This window comes from Microcaecilia unicolor, chromosome 3, assembly GCF_901765095.1.
Source record: "Microcaecilia unicolor chromosome 3, aMicUni1.1, whole genome shotgun sequence".
Lineage (NCBI taxonomy): Eukaryota > Metazoa > Chordata > Amphibia > Gymnophiona > Siphonopidae > Microcaecilia > Microcaecilia unicolor.
The window spans coordinates 294,669,039-294,691,338 of record NC_044033.1 but is presented as its reverse complement, the minus strand read 5'-3'; the positions used below and the strand labels follow the sequence as shown (position 1 = coordinate 294,691,338).

At 45.1% G+C, this 22,300-nt stretch overlaps 1 protein-coding gene across 2 annotated transcripts in view; it reads left to right on the top strand.

Moving 5' to 3' along the window:
* CSAD (cysteine sulfinic acid decarboxylase) overlaps positions 1-22,300 on the top strand; it is a 324,205-nt gene that overhangs the window by 114,711 nt on the left and 187,194 nt on the right. For both annotated transcript variants that reach the window (XM_030198185.1, XM_030198186.1), the window contains 4 exons: positions 5,223-5,329; positions 13,480-13,595; positions 14,023-14,102; positions 19,511-19,565. In XM_030198185.1, the coding sequence (XP_030054045.1) occupies positions 5,223-5,329; positions 13,480-13,595; positions 14,023-14,102; positions 19,511-19,565 (358 nt within the window). The remainder of the gene's footprint in view (positions 1-5,222; positions 5,330-13,479; positions 13,596-14,022; positions 14,103-19,510; positions 19,566-22,300) is intronic.

Sequence of the window (22,300 nt, the reverse complement as noted above, 5' to 3'; positions counted from 1 at the left end):
GAGAGACATAATATCAAAAAAAGTAATAGATAGGACATAAAAATCTTAACATGAAGATATAATATAGATAAATAAATCATTGCATTTATAGTAAATCTAATACAACTACCCAACCTTATATGTATATAGGCATAGTGTTATATCCAATAGAATATATTACACCGGATAATATTCAATAGAGTTTAATGACTTTGTGATATTTTTAAATCATTTATAAAACATAAATAATGGAGAAACCTACCAATCTATGGATGTATGGTATGCTTTGTAGCGCTATAGAAATGCTAAATAGTAGTAGTAGTAGTGATGGAGCATTTAATGATCATTAATAAGAATCACAAAAACCTGGAATATGAATGAACAAATTGTGTGTGTGTATATATATATATATATATATATATATGTACTAGTAAAAAACAAAAGCCCTTTAGGTGTGTATGTACACTTAGACATGTGAATGGCACCTATAGATGACCTGTTATAGAATAGGGGGAACAGAATGCACACAGAAACATGCACTGCCTCAGAGCAGGTGTAACTTTGCAGGGAGCATTTGCATGATACTGTGGGATAGAGTGTGCTATAAATATTTTAAATAAATTATTAAGAGCTCATACATGCAGATGCTGCCTTCATTAAACAAGCGCATTTTACAAATTTTAGATGAGCACCTTGTCCTGAAATTACGAATAGAAGTGCACATGTTGTGAATTATCCAGATATTTTTAGCTGAGATGTGAGTCTCACCTGCTTTTCATAGATTGGTAGAGAGGTGTGGTAGCCGTGTTAGTCCACTTTTAAAGGTAATCAATAGAAATAAAACATGGAAAAGAAAATAAGATGATACCTTTTTTATTGGACATAACTTAATACATTTCTTGATTAGCTTTTGAAGGTTGCCCTTCTTCAACAGATCGGAAATAAGCAAATGTTGGTAGATGACAGTATATATAAGTGAAACATCAAAGCATTTCAGTGATAGTCAAACAGGATGGGGGTGGATAGGTGAGAGACAGGAAGACCCTAAAGGACTGAGGATCAAAAATCCTTTGGCTACTACTTACAATTCTGACTATGCCGAGAAACTCTGCAAACGCAGTATTAAGAAACTAAGAAATGAATTTATACATCAACTCTACAAGAAGAAGGAAATTATAAAAACCCAAAGGGATGAAATCATGAGGAACATGGAGGAGCTACATTCACACCGTATGAGCCAACTAAAGGAGGACCTGCAGAACATCCAAGGAGAAAAACAATACATCGTTATCCGCAAAAAAGAAATAAAGCTGTCTTCTCTCCTGCAGAATCACAGAGAGAAAAACAGTTTATCGTGGAGCAGAAACAGCACTGCAGAACCAACATTCCCAGACAACGTGGATACACATCTGAAGTATGTGAAAATCAGAGCCCAAACAAACCAAGAAATCAAGGAAGTCTGCAGAGACACTGCAGACAAACCACTGATCACACTTTTGGAAATATAGATCAAATGGGGATAGTAAACCTCTCGAACCATCAATTATCACAGCATGAAGTCTCTGTACTCTCCAAAGGAGTTTCATTTTGCCCATCCAGCAAGCTGGACGAAATTCAATTATACTGAGACCTGGAAGAATTCTTTAGAAAACTGCGCTTGAAGGCACATTTTCACAACAAAGGAACTCCCAACAGACCGGAATACAGTTTTAAACAAAAGAACACTTATTTCACCCCACAGGATGGACAAAACAACAAGCTGGACAACTACATAGAAAGCTTCAGACATAGGGTAAAATCACAACTTTCCAGCAAACAAAAGAAAATTCTGTACAATCTTACTCCACCAGAAAGAGCGGCCATAAGAACTCTACAAACTAACCAACGCATTATTATCAAACCCACAGGCAAAGGAGGCTCAGTGGTGATTATGGACACAAAAACATACATTGAAGAAGGACACAGTCAGCTCTCAGACAATACATACTACAGGAAACTAACTGAGGATCCCACACAGGATTATACAAAGCAGCTGAAAGACCTGATCAGCCACATTTGAAGAAACTCATACCAAACCAGCCTTCTGTGGGCACATTCTACATGCTACCCAAAATCCACAAACCTGGAAACCCTGGCAGACCAATCATATCAGGTATTGGCACGCTCACGGAGGAAATATCTGGACTCAGAGGGGATTCTGAAACCTCTCGTGCACAAAACAAACAGCTTCATACAAGACACCACAGACTTTCTGAATAAATTGAAAAATATCAAGCAATTACCACCATGTACCCTTCTGGTCACGATGGATGTAGAATCACTATACAGCAACATTCCCCATGAAGATGGCATAGCTGCATGTGAGAAACTCCTAAAAACATCCACACTGGACCATCAATACTAACCAGAAACCATTACAAAATTAATCAAATTTATTTTAACTCGCAACTATTTCCACTTTAACAATGATATCTATCTACAAATAATGGGCACTGCGATGGGCACCAGGACAGCACCCCAATATACCAACCTCTTTATGGCTGAGCTGGAAGAGACATTTCTGAATACATACCAGACCAAACCCCTAAAATACTACCGGTACATCGATACATTTTTATGATTTGGACTGAGGGGGAAGAAATTATGAAACAATTTTAATTCCTTCAATACATACCATCCTACAATCAGATTCAAAATTGACTACTCCCCAGAAAAAGTCAATTTTTTGGACACCACAGTCTCAATTAGCGATGGCTATATACAAGCATCCATATACAAGAAACCCACAGACAAATGCAACTACCTCCACAACTCCAGCTTCCACCCTTCACATAGAAAAAGATCCATTATTTACAGCCAAGCCACAAGATACCACCGTATCTGCTCAGACCCAGGGGACAGAGACAGACACCTTGAAATCCTGACTGCATCCTTCGAACAGAAAGGCTACAACCCCAAAATAATCTCCAAGAATATTGCCTCCTCCCTCAAAACACCCAGGGAAAATCTGCTACAATACAAAGAAAAAAAAAGCCACAGACAGAATCCCCCTTATAGTGACATACTGTCACGTCTGTGGTCGTGACCACCCTCAGACTTACCTTATTTCTGGGGGTCAGCATCTGTGCTGGCTTCTGTCTGTCTCTGTGTTAGTTTTGTCTCTGTCTCTGTGTGCTGATTTCTTCACTAGACCTCACCTGTATGGGCTATGCCTCTCTGAGGAGCCAGCATCTAAGATGGCTCCCGCTTGTTCTGTTCCAGTTTCCAAGATGGCTCCTGCTTGTCCTTCCTGTGTGTTCACTTTCTATGTGTTCCAGGCCTCTCCTTGGTGTGAATGTGTTCCCTGCTCCTGTCCTGCAGTAGGTGACATCAGTGAGAGCCTTCATGAGGAAGTGCTGTGCTTGCATTCATTCAGGGTCTTTGCATAGTAAGTAAGTGTGTTATGCCAAAAGGTCATGAGGTTAGTGAGTGCACTGTTGCACTGCTACTTAGACCTTTTTCTGGGGCTCTTGCCCATCTGCTTTGTGCCTGTGGACTTCTAGTCCTTCTGTGTAGGTTTTTGCCCTTCTGCTTTGTGTCTGTGGACTGCTAGTCCTTCCATTGCCTTGCTCTGGGTTTAGAGTCTGAAGCTTCAGCCGTTTTCTCTCTGTCTGTGTTTGGAGCTGCTGAAGCTTCAGCTCTGACTCGGTTATCCCTGGTTTATTCCTCTGCCTGCTGCCTGCCGAAAGACTCTGCTAGTTCCTGGTTACTTCTTCTGTCTGCTCTGCCTTGCTTGCTTGTTTATCCCGAGTCCTGTTTCTGCCAAGCTTGCTTGTATATCCCGTCCTGTTTCTGCCAAGCTTGCTTGTATATCCTGAGTCCTGCTTCTGCCTAGCTAGTGTGTATATCCTGGGTGTATATCCTGAATCCTGTCTCTGCCTCTCCTTGTGTACGTCTTGTCTCCTTAGTCTGTCTGGTGTTTCTGGCTTAGTGGCTGCGAGCAGCTCTCAGCCCTAGTCTAGTTCCGTGCCCAACCTCCCTCATGTATCCCAGACCCAGGGTGGGTCCTCTGGATCTTCAGTTCCTGCCTTATCCTGCAAGTCCTGCTGGCCACCCGCACTCCGGAGCTCAACTCTGGAGGAACGGTGGTCAAGCGCAGGTGAAGCTGTTCCTGTTCTGCCTGTTCTAGTTGCCTGCCTCAGTTACTGCTCCAGTCCAGAGTTCCAGTCCTGCTCTTCTGTGTATCCAGTTCCAGAGTGGTCTTGCCTGCCGCTGCCGCTCCTTGGCAGTGGCCCAAGGGCTCACGAATTCCGGTTTTGCCTTGAGGCCCTGACACATACAACCCAGAGCTGGAAAAATTAAGAAGAATCATAAAAGATCTGCAGCCTCTGCTCCAGGAGGATGAATTACTGAAAGAGATATTCCCATCCCCACCAGTGCTGGCCTTCCGACAGCCACCGAACTTAAAACACAAGCTAATTAGAAGTAAGCTCCCAACACAGACTCAAAAAGAAAAGAATGGCACACATCCTTGCAATATATCCAGCTGCAAACTATGCCAAAACATTTCTCAGGACCCCACGGTCATTCACAAAGGAAAAATATTCAACATTAAGGAATCTTTCATGTGCTCATCTTCCAATGTGGTATATATCATTCATAGGCATATTTTCAAAGCACTTAGCCTTCCAAAGTTCCATAGAAACCAATGGAACTTTGGAAGGCTAAGTGCTTTGAAAATGAGCCCCTCAGTGTAAAAAATGCAACGAAGGCTGCTACATTGGAGAAACCAGTCAGATGCGAAAGAAGAGGTTTAATTTACATAGACACCATATGAAAAATGCTAGTACCAATAAAGATGTCATGCCTGTGGGGCAGCACTTTACAAAACCAGAACACTGTACCAGTGATTTAATGGTAAGAATTCTGAAAGGGAGCTTTAAAACAATACAGGAACGTAAGACCTTTGAAATCACATTGATTAAATATTTTGACACCCACCACTCAGGACTTAACAAAGATCTGGGTTTTCTAGCCCATTATAAACCATACTGCTTTGTTACTTTCCTGTCTCCACCCGACTCTTCCTGTCTCTCACCTTTCCACCCCCATCCTGTTAGACTATCACTGAAATGCTTTGATGTTTCACTTATATATACTGTCCTCTACAAACATTTGCTTATTTCCGATCTGACAAAGAAGGGCAACCTTTGAAAGCTAATCATAGATTGGTAAGATCTGGATGTTTGTCTTCTTTCTTCCAGGGCCACCTATGAGACTGCCCCAGTGTTTGTCCTGATGGAGGAGGTGCTTCTGAAGAAACTGAGGGAGCTGATTGGCTGGCAGACAGGGGACGGGATATTCTGTCCAGGTAGAGTATATTATAAATTGCCAAAATAATGTTGCTAAACATTTGAGAGGTCATTTTAGAAGCTGTACACCAGTGCAAATGCTAGCATTTACATGTGTAGACTACATACACGCGTGAATTTAGAGTGTGGCAATATACACACAGAATTGTTGTGGGATGTGCAGATTCAAAGGGGGTGTGTTTGGACATAGTATGACCAACCAAAACAATATCCTCCAGATTCTATAAAAGGTGCCCAACATTTGACACAGAAACACATTGTAATGGATGCAAGGTGACAGAATGGGACTGAAAAGGCAGATTAACATGCAAGTACACTTATGTGCCCTGTTAGAGGATAGTACCTAAGTGTGTTCACATGTAACTGCAAAGGGGATGAGGCCACGGGTGGGGTATGGGCGAGTCAGGGACATTCTGGAAAATTGTACACAGTGTTATAGAATACTGTGGATGCATTCCCAACTTGGCACACCAGTATTTACACCAGGTTTCAGCTGGTGTAAGTCTTCAGGGCGCAGAATTCGGCACTCAATGTTATTCTAAAAAGAACGATCGTCCCAAAGCGCCCTTCATAGATGGGTGCCGATATTTGGGTTCCATTTAATGAATCCAGCCCTATGTGTGTGTTTAATACACAGAGATTTCAAAACTCTCCACATCAGCATTTACACCTGCTTGGAGGCACGCATAACTGTCAGCTACCTGCTTGTTTAGATCTGGAGTCTCCAGTAGTGATTAAGGAAATCTTTTACAAAGCGCCGGTAAGCCCAACGTAGGCTTACCGCACACTAAATCTGAACTACCGCCGGCCCAATGAGGCCACCGGTGGTAGTTCCAGGTTGAACACGTGCCATTTCTTGCACTCCTGAAATTTTTTTTTTTCTAGCTCGGTGGTAGCCTGGCAGTAATCAAGCTTTGCCGCACGCTGCCCGGTTACTGCCGGGATACCGCAGAAACCCTTTTTTTTTTTTTTTGATAACTTCAGTTTATTGCCAATTGGCTCATAAGCCAATTAATTTATATGTGCATCTTTGCCCAAATTTGGGCACCATATATAGAATCCAGGGAAGGCTAGTAAATCAAATGCAACCTGTGTATGGTATTGCACTAAATTGGCTTGAAATTCTTTTTTTTTTTTTGTAAATATTTTTTATTGTTGTATGAAGTCAGAAACAAACAATTAAGAGCAAGATCAAGTCAATACAATTCCGAAACAAAAACAGCTGTACAAAAATACCCTTTTCTCAGTCACTCTGATCTTCATAACTGTTTATCATTTGAATCCCCCTCCCCCGTCTCCCTTCCCCCCCCCCCCTCCCCAGAGGTTGCCCCTGCATTGTTCCATGCTTTTCTCCGCCTAATTGCCAATTGCTGAGCCCTTTGGTGAGAGTAAGTCAAGTGCTCTCCCCCAAATGTCTCTGTACTGGCGGTTCCTCCGTGAAACAGAGAATTTGAGTGTCAAGCGTACCCAATTGGCCATCTCAACCCTACAATTTTTCCACACGTCTAGGTGTGGGGGTTTGGCGTCCACATTTCTTAAGCAGCATCATCGCTAATAACACAAATTTACAATGGGCTGCCCCCAACTTCTGCTCTCTGAGTGATTCTCCACACCCCAGTAGAGTGATCGAGTACTTCCACTCCACTGGACGTTGCAAAATGTCCTCCACCAGCCCTAATGCTCCAACCCATAGCGAGTGTAGTGACGGGCATTCCATAAATGAGTGTAAAAATGTTCCTGCACTGCTCTTGCACTTATTGCACCGGTCATCCTCCCACATTCCCAGCTGCTTCCCCTTTACCTTAGTGATGTGTACCCTATTAATAATCCGATATTGTATGTCTTGCAAAGCTGCATTTGGAGTAATTTTGCCCAGGTTGCGAAATACCGTACCCAGTTGCTCCACTGTTACTTCTTCTACGACATCCCTGCTCCACGCCTTTCGCTAGCTGTGCCATATGAGGCGCTTTCTAGTGCTCTCTAATCTCCTGGTACCACCCAGCCATTTTGTTACAAAGAGGTGTCATCTGCATGAATGTATGGTCTAGTTATGTAAAGCGGGTGAGGCTTTTGCTCCTTCGTTCCATACTTAAGATATAGTCTCGCACTTGCAAATATGCAAAAAAATTGGGAGCCAGGGATCTGCAACTCGTGTCTGACCATGTCGAAAGTTGGGAAGGCATCCTCTCTGTCTTTCCTAAATTGTCCTATAAATCTGCAGCCTTTATCCCGCCAGCCCTGAAACACTGACCTTCCCATCCCTGCAGGAAAAGCTATATTCCCTACCAGCGGCAAAAAGGGGCTGACTCCCTTCACTGCTCCTCCTTGCCCTCTCCACCATCTCCATGCCAGCTGCAGAGCTGCCACGTATGGGTTTTCCACTGTCTTTTTTGCTCCCTGCACTACCCATGATTCTAATACTGTAAAGGGATCATTCAAGCCGCACTAACTCTCCCAGAATCCCGGGAGAGTGTAAAACCCTTGCCCCGAGATCAACTTGTGGATCCAACGTAGTAGGGCTGCTACATTATACCTTCTCAGATCTGGTAGTCTAAGGCCCCCTTGCCCTTTACCCCGGGTCAGCTTTACAAAAGATATTCTGGGATGCTTCGCATTCCAAATGAAAGTGCCTATGACACTTCTATACAGCTTGTCCTCCGAGGTTCTCACCCTTAGCGGGAGCATCTGCAGTGGATATATTAACTTGGGCACCATCACCATCTTAACTAGGGCTATTCTACCCAAGAAGTTTAATGGCAAGTCTTTCCATCGTTGGCATAGTCATTTTACCTCTTCCAATCTATCTATCACGTTTCTTTTGTACACCCATGGGTGATCTGCGCTAAGATAAACTCCCAGATACTTGATACCATTCTGAGCCCACCTCAGTGGAAAGTTCTGTGATTCTTTAATCATACATGGATTACTAACCTACAGGGCCTCTGACTTTTCAAAATTGATGCTAAGGCCCACAAACTCTCCAAACGATTGGATGATATCCATCACCACTGGCAATGTTCGGGACGCCTCATCCATCAACAGCAACATATCGTCTGCAAATAAGTTGATTCTATGCTCCTCTCCTCCCACTTTAATTCCTTTCAGCCTTGTGTCCTGTCGTACCCTTGCCGCCAGCGGTTCCAACGTCAGAATAAACAATAGGGGCGATAGCGGACACCCTTGCCTAGTTCCTCCCCCCCAGAGAGAATCCCTCGGTAACGTTAATTATAATTTGAGCCGTTGGTCCACTATATAAAGCCTGGACCCAATCTAGGAACTCCCCCCGGATGCCAAACCGTTTCATTATCCAAAACATATACCTCCACACCACCTTATCAAATGCTTTTTCGGCATCTAGGCTGGCCACAATGGCATCCCATTTTTTTCCCTCTTCTCTCCATCAGAATGCAGCTTACTTTTAAGATGTTAGCTGATGCGAATCGTCCCTGAACGAATCCTACCTGATCAGGATGCACCAGGCAGGGGACCACCTTTCCCAAACGGTCTGCCAATACTGCTGCCAGTATCTTTACATCCTGGTTTAGCAGGGAAATGGGTCTGTATGAACCTACCAGTTCCTCATCCTTTCCTGGTTTAGGGATCACTACAATGTGCGAGTGGTTGAGTACCGTTCCCTAAGTCCCTGTCTCCCTTACTTACTCACACATAGAGATAAAAGGCGCTACAATTACATCCTGGAGGATTTTATAATATTCCACCCCCAACCCATCTGGGCCTGGTGCCTTTGCCAGCTTCAATCGTTTGATAACCTGTTGGACCTCCTTCCCCTATATTGGCATATTTAGCATTTGCTGTTGCTCCGCCGTTAGGGACGGGAGCTCAACCCCCGCAAGGAAGTCTGCGCACCGTTCCTCTTAGAATGGGCCTTCCTTATATAGAGATGAATAATAATTCACAAATTCCCTCTGAATGTCTCTTGATGCTGTGCTGACTTTCCCGTTCCCTGCTCTGATTTTACTGATAAATTTCCATGTTGTCTATTGTCTCACTAAAGACGCCAACAGCTTGCCGGTTTTATTACCCCACTGATGTAGTTTATATTTATAAAGCTTAATGTTGTAAATCGCACTTTCATCCAGGATCCCCTGTATCTCTTTCCTACACTGCGCATATGCTTTTTTATTGGCCTCGGAGGGAAGCCCAATAAGGGCTGTACGAGCATCCCTCAGTTTCACTGTGAGGGCGTCTATCTTTTGTCCGCTGCTCTTGTTCTGGGAGGCGACATAAGCTATCATTTTTCCTCGTAGCACGGCCTTTGCAGCCTCCCAGAACATTCTCGGGCTCACTGATTGCGCATCGTTATCCACTATATAGTCCATTCAGCTCTTTCTCAAGTAAGTTTGGAATACCCTACTCTGATATAACGCCGGGTTCATCCGCCAACGTGCCGGTCCCTCTCTGCTCCCCCAATTCAACTCCACCCACACCAGGGCATGATCAGACACATCTGGCTCTCCAATTCCCGTTCATAGTGCAACTGAGCTCACTGAGTGGGAAACCAGCAAGTAGTCGAGCCTCGAATGAGCTCCATGGGGATGAGAAAAAAAGGTATAATCAGCTTCCTCTAAATGCTGATGACGCCAAATGTCTACAAGCTCTAATTCCCTCATCATCAGGTTCACCCCCTTGTCATCATGGTCTTTTCCCACTTTTCTGGGGGGTTTGCAGTCAATTGAGGGGTCACTGGTGACATTAAAATCCCCCCCAACAATTAGTTGATAACTATCAAATGTGACCAATTTGGCTATTAGTGTTGTGAAAAATTTATGGGAGTAGACGTTAGGTGCATAGACATTGCAAAACCCACCTTTTTGCCCTGCAGCATCCCCGCCACTAAGAGATACCTCCCTTCTGGATCTTGATATAATTTATGCATGTCAAAAGCTAGTGTTTTCCTGATCAGTATAGCTACTCCTCGCTGTCTCCCTTTATAAGAGGCAAAAAATATTTCTCCAACCCAGTCCCTTTTCAGTTTGAGGTGTTCTAATCTGCTTAGATGGGTTTCCTGTATCATGGCTACATCAGCTTTCTGTCGTTTAAGTGCTTGTAATATTTTAGCCCGCTTCACCGTGGAATGCACGCCATCGACATTCAACGTCACTATTTTGAGATTAGCCATTCATTGTGTCAAACAGCCAATTAAAACTAACAAATTTTTCTGATATGTCCTGAGCACCTCCCAGCTGGGCACCCAGGATCTTTCCCTGTTGCCACCTAGGGTCCTGTTTCCCCCACCTATACCTCTGAGTCTGTTCCTCCGTTATAAGCAATCGCAACCTTTGTGACCCCTTCCCTCCCTCCCTCTCCTCCCGTTCTGTGTTTCTGTTTCTACCCGGTCTTGCCCCCCCTCCCCCCCTTTCCCCTTCCATTTCACACACACCCTCCGGTCGTGCCATTTCATTTTTTTTTTTGTTACATTTGTACCCCGCGCTTTCCCACTCATGGCAGGCTCAATGCGATTTACATGGGGCAATGGAGGGTTAAGTGACTTGCCCAGAGTCACAAGGAACTGTCTGTGCCTGAAGTGGGAATCGAACTCAGTTCCCCAGGACCAAAGTCCACCACCCTAACCACTAGGCCACTCCTCCACTCACAACACTTATACTTCCCTTTGTACACCATCAACTCCCCCGGTCTCCCCTCCCAGAACACTTTCCTTTCCCTCAGCAATTCCCCCCCCCGGCCCCACTTCTAACATTGTAAACCATAACATAACAGTTTGAAAACTGATTGGGTTCACAGTCCCACAGAGAGCACCCGGTTGCCTGGTCACCTGGGCCTCCAACTCTTCTTCAAAATAAGATTGATGTGCCGTGATGGCTGGCTAGGTGCCTCGAGACTGATCAGGGTACCACTCCTCTTCCATGCCTCGGTAACTTAAACGTCCTCAGCCTTTGTCATCCAGGCCTCGGGCTCGCCGATCAACTGCAGATATCATTCATTTCTCCTCCGAGGCTCTCCGCTCCAGGTGGCCAGCTGCCCAGTGTCTCTAGTACTCAATCACAGTCTCACAAAAAACTCGCTGTCAGTCTCTTTGCTCCGGTTCATTACTTCTGTCTTAATGCAACCCGTTTACAAACGCTTCCAGCTCTGTCAACTCAGTAAAGTATATAGTCTTGTTCTCGTGCAGTACCCGCACTTTCGCTGGATAGAGCAAAGCAAACTGGATCCTCTTGTCATATAGCCTTTTGCAATGGCGTCCCATTACCTTCCTCTGGTCTGACACAATAGCAGAGTAGTCCTGGAAAAGGAGGATTTTCCCTCCTTCATAGGTAAGGCTCGGTTTACCTCTATACGCCTGCAAAATTGCTTCTTTATCAGAGTAATTCAGCACCTTTGCCAGCACTTGTCTCGGCCTGCTCTCATTGGCGCGCATTGCTCCCACTCTGTGCACTCTCTCCACCTGCAAGGCTTTCCCGCCAAGATCCAGGCCTAACTCCTGAGGAAGCCACTGCTCCACGAGCCTCCGGAGGTCTGCTGCCTTAACTGACTCTGGAACTCCCACGATCCGGAGATTATTGCGCCGGCTGCGATTTTCAAGGTCATCCGCTTTTTGCACTAGCTGCTCGCATTTCCGTTCAAGCGCTACTATCCGATCGTTCGTGCCTACAGCCGCGTCCTCGCATTGCGACACTCGTTCTTCCACGTGCTGCAAGCGGGCACTCTGACGCTCTAGCGTTTCATGGATTTGATCTACCGATGACTGGAGTTTTGATAATTTATCCTCCAGCATCACAGAGATTTGTTGCGCCAGCTCCCTCACCAGCTCTGATGGCAATGGTCCGATCATCGGGGTCTCTGAGGCCGCCGCCGCCATCTTGGACCTTTCAGCACAGGTGTTTTTCTTCCCCCGCGAGATCTTAGCGGGCATACCCTCCAGATACTCAGCTGAAACGGTCCCTCGAGCACTCTCTCTGCTGCTCCCACTTTCCCATTTCATGGGCGCCCGGTCTGGAATCGCCACCCGGGGTTAATCACTGTTAATTTTGCTGGTTTTTAAGCCTTCGGGTCGGAGCCGGTGTCAGGGACGTCCGTTCAGCTCGACGTCATCACGTGACCCCCCGCAGGAACTCTTACCGCCACCTCAGTGGGTTGCGGTAAGTGCTCCTCACCACATGGCCATGCGGTAAGAGTTATCTTACTGCATGGCCATTTTTTGGGGGAGGGTGGGGGCTTTTACTCGCTACGCTAAAAAGGGCCCTGGTGTGCGGGAAAAATGGCCTCCGCCGCTACTGCAGGGCCCTTTTTCCTGTAGCTTAGTAAAAGGACCCCTAAGTTGGGAATTGTGGTGTCTAAAGCCACCTCAAAAATAGCAACAACAAAAAGTTATTTCACCTAGTTCCTTTATTGGCTCCTAGTGTTAGCACACTTTTGTGAAATCCAGCAGATACATATGTAATTGCCAGCAAACACAAGTGTATATTGCAAAAAATATAATAAAAAATGTGCAAACAGATAAGCAAATTTGTATTTACATGGGGAGCTACCAGTGCTTACTCTGGGAAAAGTCAATTTATATGGTTGCCAGGAGTTGCCATCGACATGATGTCAATTAATCGATCAGACATGTAAAACCTCATGCAATGCTGTTCTTTTTTGAACATCTTTCTGTGTGAAATAGATGCTCCTGCTGCACATGCCTGCAGATATGTGTGTTTCCTAGTGTCCTTTATACATTGTTTATTATTCATTTTTATTGTTTATAAATTTCATATGCTGCCTACTTTGCGAGCAAATCGAGGCAGTTTACATTAGCTAAAATCCAATAAAATTAGAAAAGAACTCCATTATGAGATAGGAAGGAACAGTCACACAAAGTTTAGACAGAGTAGAGTCTTGGAGAACTATGAATGTCCATTTCCCATGTAGAGGCGCTGTGTAAATACTGCCTCCATACCATATATCTGCAGAAGGTAAAAGTAACCTCGAATTCTCAAAAGATCTATCTCCACAGTGTTGAGGTTAATTCCAGGTGCAGCGATCCTGATAATCCGCTAACTACTGACCCCTGCTGGCCCTATCAAGAATCAGAAGACTTCTTTTGTCTCCCAATACCCCTCCACCACTTGCCTAGCTGAGTGAGATCAGCTGCTACTTTCCCAATCCTCTTGACTTTGTCTTTCTGCAGGAGGCTCCATCTCCAACATGTTCGCTATGAACTTGGCTAGGTACAGGCGCTACCCGGACTGCAAACAGAAGGGACTCTGGGCATTGCCAAAGCTAGTGGCATTTACTTCTCTGGAGGTGCGATCAAAGTCACATTTCAGCTGAGATAAGGAAAACCTTATGCACAGATCACTGAGAGGACTTGTCTCCGAAGGGTTCATTTTCAGGATGGGGCACACGTTCCTCTCAATACCTCTCTCCTGTTCAGAAGCTAAATATTCTGCACATAGTTTTGCTCATACAGTTTTTCTTGGTAGAATTTATTTCTCTTCTATGATTTTCAGGAAATTAAAGCCACAAGTTCAAAATTGTGCAAGTAAACCGACTTGCAGGCCTTAATGTTTTTCCACTGATCTGGCAATAAATTCATTATATATGGAGGTGTTACAGTGGAAATCTATGAATGTGGCAAAGAGGGGGACTTTTTTAAAATCTGATGGGTTCCTCAGAAAGACCAGAGTGTGTGAGGAATCCAGCCTGACATTCCTGTCTTTTGTTCACATAGTGCCATTACTCCATCCAAAAGGCAGCTGCGTTTCTGGGCATTGGGACAGACAACGTTGTCCTGGTGCAGGTGGATGATCGGTAAGTATTTACAATTTTACTGTGGGGGGGATGTGGGCAGAGGGGCTGGAGAGACCCACTCAAGGGAGAGCTCATCTTAGGTCATTTCCAAAAGCTTTAACCAACTGAATTCAAGAGTTAGCCGGTTGAACTGCTGCTTTTAAAAATTCCCCCAGCTGACTGACTAAATGTAGTTGTCTTAAATTCACATAGCAGACACCTTTACCTCCCTATTTACTAAGCTGCACTAGTGGGTGCTGTGCGCTAATGCCAACACAGCTCATTCACTTTGAATGGGCTGTGAGGGCATTGCTGCACGGCAGCCACTAGCGCGTCTTTAGTAAGTAGTGGGGGGGTTGGGCAATGAAGGGAACTGTTCTAGAGGTGTTACTGAGATGGACTTACAAATTAGCTGGTGACTGCTTATTTAGGTGCTCTTTACTAAAGGGCGTTAAGCCCTAATGCACTCTTAATGCATGAAAAACAGGCTACCGTAAAACACGTTAAAGCAATTTGCATTATTTTGTCTATTAGCACATGCTGTGCACACATTAAATATTTCTTTAAAAATTCTTTAGAGGGGGTATGTCATGGTCGGAGAATGGATATGGAAGCATTAACCAGCTAGCATGTGTTCACATTAGCATATGCTAACTGACTAACATGGAGTTAAGGCAGAAGCACATAGTGTCTCCTAAATAGGAGGCGGTAAGTGCTCCCATGTTATTTTTTGCAAGTCCTGCAAACTAGTGGAAAAACCAACGCCGGACCTGCCAAATAAAAAAAATCAAAATGCTCTACATACTATCATGTTGAATCTGGGCTTAGGTATATTGAAGTTCTATCAAGGTGGAGGAACATGCAGGTACAGGGAGAGTGGGAAGTGGACCAGGCTCTCCAAAAAGTCAAAGAGACATCAAATTCTTATTTAAACGAGTTTACTGATGAATGACTCGACATAGCACTGTGTTTTGGACAAAGGCCTGCCTCAGAAGTCGTTCTGTATAATCTAAAGAGTGCAATCATCCAAAAGAAAATATGTCAGTCAGCATTGAAGACAATCTGGTCTTTAAAAAAGACCTTTGTGAGAAAAGTGGCAGAAATAATCGTACTCTTAAAGTGAGTAGCAGGTTGCTTGTTGCTCTCTGTACCTGAATCTGGGCTTAGCACATGGGAATGTCTCATGTTAAGATGTGCTAAGCTCAGATTCTAACACCCTTTAATAAAAGGGCTCCTTATTTATTTATATCTTTTTTTTATGAGCAAGCCTTTTCAAATAGTTTACAAATCATGGCTAATCCATTTGTGCCCAATGTTCCGATAATAAGCCATATGGGAACAAATTGATTTGTTCCGATATGGGAACAGTGGGCACTAACGGGCTAACCAGCTAGGTTTGACTTCTTAAGCCCAGTTCATCACTAGAAGGCCTAAATCTAATGGACCAGATTTTGACCAACTAGATATGTTGTGTGTGTTTATTTAAATAAGGTGCAACCTCACTTTGAGTATTGCATTCAGTTCTGGTCGCCATATCTCAAAAAAGATATGGTGGAATTAGAAAAGGTTTAAAGAAGAGCAACCAAAATGATAAAGGGGATGGAACTTCTCTCATATGAGGAAAGGCTAAAGAGATTAGGGTTCTTCAGCTTGGAAAGGAGACGGCGGAGGGGCAATATGTTTGAGGTCTACAAAATCCTTAGTTGTGTAGAATTGAATGGATTTTTTTACTCTTTCAAAAACTACAAAGACTATGTGACACTCAATGAAGTTACATGGAAAATACTTTCAAAACAAATGGGAGGAAATATTTTTTTCACTCAGCAAAGAGTTAAGCTGTGGAACTCTTTGCTGGAGGATGTAGTAACAGCGGTTATCGTATCTGGGTATAAAAAAAAAAAGGTTTGGACAAGTCCTTGGAGGAAAAGTCCATAGTCTGTTATGGAGATGGACATGGGGGAAGCCACTGCTTGCCCTGGGATTGGTAGCATGGATTGTTGTTACTAATTGGGTTTCTGCCAGGTACTTGTATGTGTATTTATGGGCTTGCTATTTAGTGGCGTATATATGGCAATTTCACTTTTTACTTTCTAAACTTAGGAGATTTATTTGTCATTCCTTTTTTACTTTTCACTTATCATATACTATTAAAATTGTAAATTTTTGACCTTCTTTTAGGGATCCTTTTACTAAGCTGCAGTAAAAGGGGGCCTGCACTAGCGTCAGCGTGTGTTTCTGATGCGTGCTGAGGCCCCCTTTATACCGCAGCAGGTAAAATGCTATCTTTTTCTGAGAACAAGAAATGACCATGCGGTAAGTGAACTACTTGCTGCACAGCCATTTAGGGGGGGGAAGCACTTACTGCTGCCCATTACCAGTGGGTAAGCACTGGTGCTATAAAAATAGAAACTTTTTTATAGCGCTGGAAATGATGCGCTCTGGGGGTGGGAAGTACCACTGGGCTCCTGTGGTTGCCCGGCGGTAGTTTTGGATTGGCGTGCGGCAAGAGGCAGCAGGCCATTAAGCTGAAACATAGCCCATGTCGGGTCCTTCATCATTTTAATTTATATTAGATCCTTCATTGTTTTAATAAAGAACTGTTTTGTATGCGACATTGTTTATTATTATTATTATTATGATCCTTTGGTGTTTATCTCCACTGTTTTTGGTTCCTGTACAACTACCTGCAGACGTTTGCACCTGATTTTCCTGCAGGTATTTTTACATAGAAAATGATGCTCACAGATTTGAAAAAGCAAAACTACATGCACTGTTTTCCTCACCTGACCTATATATACTTAGAATATCTCCTACTAGTTTAGTTAAAAGCAGGCATGTTATGAAACCATGAATGCGTTTTGCCACAGTAAGGGTTGATAATATTACCTGCAAAAGTCAGTATTTAACTTGGGGAAATGACTTTTGAAAATTGCCCTTGTGGAAGTCATTTTATAAAGAACACTAGTGGAACCATGCCTGTTTCCTCAACAATGAAACGGGCCCTATGTTACGCCTGTGTTCATCTCGCCCTCTGGTGGCCAGAACCGGTGGCTGCTGTGGACTGTCACCCGTTCCAGATTTCAGCTTTGTCCGGTCCAGATCTTTTAGGCTGCCAGGTTTGCTTGTGCCGTTTGAGCCTGCACAGCACCCGTAGCTGCCTGGTGATTGCAGCAGCTGAGTTCCAACTGCTTTTGGGCTTATCAGCCATCTTGGAACATTTCTACTTGCCTTTGCATTGTGTCTAAGGCCCTGGTATGTTGGGGTGCTGGTGCACTTCTGCTGTTTCCAGTTCTAGTTTTTGCCTGCCTTGATTCTTGTCTGTTCTTGCTAGTCTGTGGATAGTTAGATTAGATTGTTGTTTGTTTGCTTGTCTCTGAGTGGTAGTTTAGTGTTTAGTCCTTGTCTGTTTGTATCCTGCTGGCTGCTCTGCAGCTTTTAGTTCTGTGTCTTGTTAGTGTTTTGTTCCCTGTTTCAGTGGCTGCTTGCAGCTTCCAGTTTCTGTCCCCTAGCTTGTCCTGTCCCTGCCTTGTGTTGTATTGTCTAGCCCAGTTTTCTGCCTTGATGCCCATGTTCCTTCCTTTCCCCTCTGACACTCAGTCCCTGTGCTGCCTAGCTGTTATCCAGCTCCTGCCCTGCCCTGCAAAGTCCTGTCGGCCACCTGAAGCTGGGAGCTTAACTCCTGGTGGAAAGTGGCCAGGTACAGGTGAAGCCTAACTGTTGTCAGAGTTCTGCCTTGCCCCTGGTGTGGGGTGGTTTTGCCTGCCACTGCCGCTCCTCGGCAGTGGCCCAAGGGCTCATAACCCAGTTCCAGATTTGAAAACGTGACACCCTAGGAAGGCTGTCATGTAAGTTTTTTTTTTTCTCTCCCCTGCCCTCCCCTCCATGTCCAGCAATTTTATTTATTTATTTATTTGTTGCATTTGTATCTCACCTCTTTGCAGGCTCAATGTGGCTTACAATACATCATGAATAGTGGAAATGAGAAGAGAATAAACAATTAGTATTACAGAAGGATTTTGGGTTACATGATAATGATAAAGCGTAATAGTGAAATAACAAGAAAGCATTATAAGACAGTTCTGGATACATATGGGGTTTCACATGTTTTGATCTTTGTGATATGTCTTATCGAAAAGATAGGTCTTCAGTAGTTTGCAGAAGATGGCTAGTTCATCGATCGTTTTCAGGTTGCGCGGTAACGCGTTCCAGAACTGTGTACTCATATAGGAAAAGGTTGATGCGTGCATTAGTTTTTATTTTAGGCCTTTGCAGTTGGGGAAGTGAAGATTAAGGAATGTGCGGGATGATTTTTTGGCATTCCCTCCCCTCCCTGTCCAGCGATTCTCCTCTCCTCTTCCCTACCCTCCCATCCGTGTCCCGCGATTCTCTCCTCTACTGCCCTCCCATCCCATCCATGTCCATCAGTTCTCCTCCTCTCAATTTGTACCTGAACGTTCTCTGGCTGGCTGACGCTGGCTTCCGTTCCGTTCGTAACATCCCTCCTGACGTCATCTTGCCTCCAGCATTCCCTTCCCTCTCACTGTTCCGCCCTCTGGTGTCATTATGTCTTGACGCAAGGGCGGGACAGTGAGGGGGAATGGAACGCTGGAGGCTGGCTGACGTCAGGAGATGTTACGAACCCAGGCAGCCAGACGTGGAACGTGGAGGTGCAAATTATTATATAGGATAAGAAAATAAGCGTTGCCATACTGGGACAGACCAAAGGTCCATCAAGCCCAACATCCTGTTTCCAAAAGTGGTCAATCCAGGTCAAGAGTGCCTGGCAAGATCCCAAAAGAGTAAAATAAATGTTATGCTACTTATCCTAGAAATAAGCAGTGGATTTTCCTAAGTCCATTTTAATAATGGCTTATGGACTTTTCTTTTAGGGAAATTTTTTAAAACCCTACCAAGCTAACTGCTTTTACTACATTCTCTGGCAATGAATTCCAGAGTTTAATTACACGTTGAGTGAAAAACTATTTTCTCCGTTTGTTTTAAATTTACTATTTAGTAGCTTCGTTTTATGCCCCATAGGCCTAGTGTTTTTGGGAAGGGTGAACAAGTGATTCACGTCTAGCCATTCCACTCCACTCAGAATTTTCTAGAACTCTATCATATCTCCCCTCAGCTATCTGTTCTCAAAGCAGCATGTGTTTTTCACTGCCACTCCTAGCACAGAGAGCGGGATTGGGGGGGGGGGAGGGATGTGAGAAAGAGGAAGCAGGAGCAATGCTGAACCTGGGAGGGGAGGGAAGAGATGTTGCAGGATTGGGGATTTTTGGACTTATCACATAGGCAACCTGTTGCAAAAACTGGCTATCACTGTGCTACAGCTGCTTTTTGAAAATCTCCCCCCCCCCAAATCAATGAATGTTCTATTGTCAGGGGTGCTAGATAATTACTACTAAAAATGTTTTCATTTTCAGGGGCAAAATAATTCCTGAAGAACTAGAGAAAGAGATATGTGATGCAAAGTCCCAGGTAAAGGGTCAGAATGGGAAGAGGAACTCTAGGATAGCAGCTCAGAATATTCTGGGTCTGATATTCAAAAGGATTGACCTAGCCAGGAGTAGCTCCTAAAGTCCTGTTCACTGAGTCATACCTGGATTTTCAGCAGCACTTACCCAGATAGTGCTGTTGAAAATCTAGTCATACCATCTCAGCACTATCTGGGCAATGCCAGGGTGACCTTGGGGCACAGTCAAGAGTTTGCCCAGTAAATGGCCAATATTCAGTCCCCTAACCAGGTAACTCTCCAGAACTTTATCCAAGTCGTTTTCTATTGCCAGTACTCAGAAAAGTTCCAGCAGCTGCATTTTACCTGGATATTCAGGGCCGATATCTGGGAACAGCCCAGCACTGAATATCCAAATATAAAAAGCCCATCACAGGCTGATATAATCCCGATCTGTCTAAATAAGTAAGTTTTCAAATCCACCTTGAACTCTGAGTGGGATCCTAGCAAGCGTAGTTTCAAGAGAAGAGAGTTCCAAAGGGTAGGTCCAGTGTCCGAAAACATGGACTTAGAGTAGTCAACGGCATCAGATGGGGTGCTCAGACAACCAGAAGATATTGAGTCCTTTAATGGAGATCCCGAGAAGGCAGAAATAATGACAGATATTGCAACAAAATCAGAGGCTATCCAGATAGAAGGATCTTACGAATTAGAGTCTGAATTTTATAGTGGACATGATATTGCACTGGGAGCCAGTGTCCCTTCTGTAATAAGGGGGTAACATGATCATATTTACATCCTCCCAGTACTAGCTTAACTGCAGTATTTTGTATCAACTGCAGACGTCGAAGTTCTCATTGATTAATCCTGTGAAACAGAGTGTTACAATAGTCAATAGTAGAAAGGACTAGAGCATGTCTCAATATTCTAAGCGCTTCTTAAACATACACTTCCATATCATCATGCTGATCAATCCATAGACTGGTGGTTGTGTCCATCTACCAGCAGGTGGAGATAGAGAGCAATCCTTTTGCCTCCCTATATGTGGTCATGTGCTGCCAGAAACTCCTCAGTATGTTCTCTATCTCAGCAGGTGGTGGTCACACACAGCAGCAGCTCTGGCTAGGCCTCCAAGCCTAATTTTTAGGTTTTGTTGAGTGCCTGGGGTTGAGGGCTCTTCTTGAGCAAGTGCAAACCTGGTGGCGCCAGGTCCCTCCTTTTCTCCCCCCTCCTGCTGGCTCCGTTAAAAAAAAAAAAAAAAAAGAAAAAAAATTTTTGGACGTCCTTAAGGGCATTTATTTCGACGTTTATTTAAACGTTTATTGCAGCTACTCACTGGGACACCAGGTCGTTACAGCTCGGAGCGAGAAGCAGGTAATTTTTACCTTTTTATAGCAGGCAGGGGGTTCCCCGATTGATCTCCACGTGGCCTATGGCGTCGGAGGGCGAGGGCGCGAAGAATCGCTCCCCGGACCGCGTGTGCGCTTCTAGCGGGGATGCGGGGGTTTTAAAGTCTGATTCGCCCTTGTTGGGTGTCAGTTTGGAGGCCGGTCAGTGTCCCGGGTTTTCCTCCGGCGCGGCGGTTTTTCCCGCCATAAACGCCCATCCCCCGCTGCTCGCCTCCGCCATCTTGGCCGGCCACTCTGCTCGGACGGCTTCTTCTTGGGCCGCCCTTGAGCTGGGAGACGTTCATGCCATGGCCGCCCTTGATTTGGGCGACGGCAAAAAAGCGGCTAAAGTTAAGCGCCGTTCTTCCCGCTCGGCTCCTTCGCGGAGTGTCGCGCCGGACGCCATCTTGGATGCGCAGCATGGTTCTCCCCCGCTCTTGCGAGCGCCGGTTGAGGGTGCGTTTAGGGCTGTGGCCCAGGCTGCTGAATTGCACAGTCTGGGGGGTTTCTCCCCCGAGTTTATTTTGCTGCTGCATCAGGCCTTCCTTATGCAAAACGCTGCCCCTTCTCCCTTGTCCGATAAAGGGGTTGAGGCCCCCGGAAGTAAACGCCCTCGGGTGGATTCCCAGGCCTTAGAGGACGCTGTTTCCTCTGATGTAGATGAGGGCAGCGTATCTGAGTTCTCCCAACGGTCCTTTGGGGATTCCTTGGAGGAGACGGATTCCCGCTCGGATGGAGCGGATGACCCCTCTACAGCGCGGATCTTTCGCTCAGAGGATTTGCCCAACCTGTTACTGCAGGCCATGAGCATTTTGAAGATTTCCTCGCCAGAGGACATCTCTCCCTCAGCCCCTGTTGGCTCTGCCATTATGCTGGGGACGAAGCGCCCGCCTAGAACCTTCCACGTGCATGATGCCATGCACACCTTAATTTCGGCTCAATGGGATGTCCCGGAAGCGAGCCTCAAAGTGGCTAGGGCTATGTCCCGCCTCTATCCTTTGCCTGAAAGTGAGCGTGAGGCCTTTATTTGGCCTACCGTGGATTCTTTAATCACTGTGGTGACTAAGAAAACGGCGTTGCCGGTGGAAGGTGGCACGGCACTAAAGGACGCCCAAGACAGAAGATTGGAAGCGGCTTTAAGGTCGTCCTTCGAGGCGGCTGCCTTAAGTTTGCAGGCCTCAGTTTGTGGCTCCTATGTGGCCAGGGCGTGCCTGACGATGGTGCAGCGGGCTTCCCCCTTGGATCCTTCCTTGAGGGCTGACTGGCCGGCCCTGGAATCGGGCTTAGCTTATTTGGCAGACTTACTGTATGATGTCTTGAGAGCCTCGGCTAAAGGCATGGCTCAGACAGTCTCTGCGCGGCGCTGGCTTTGG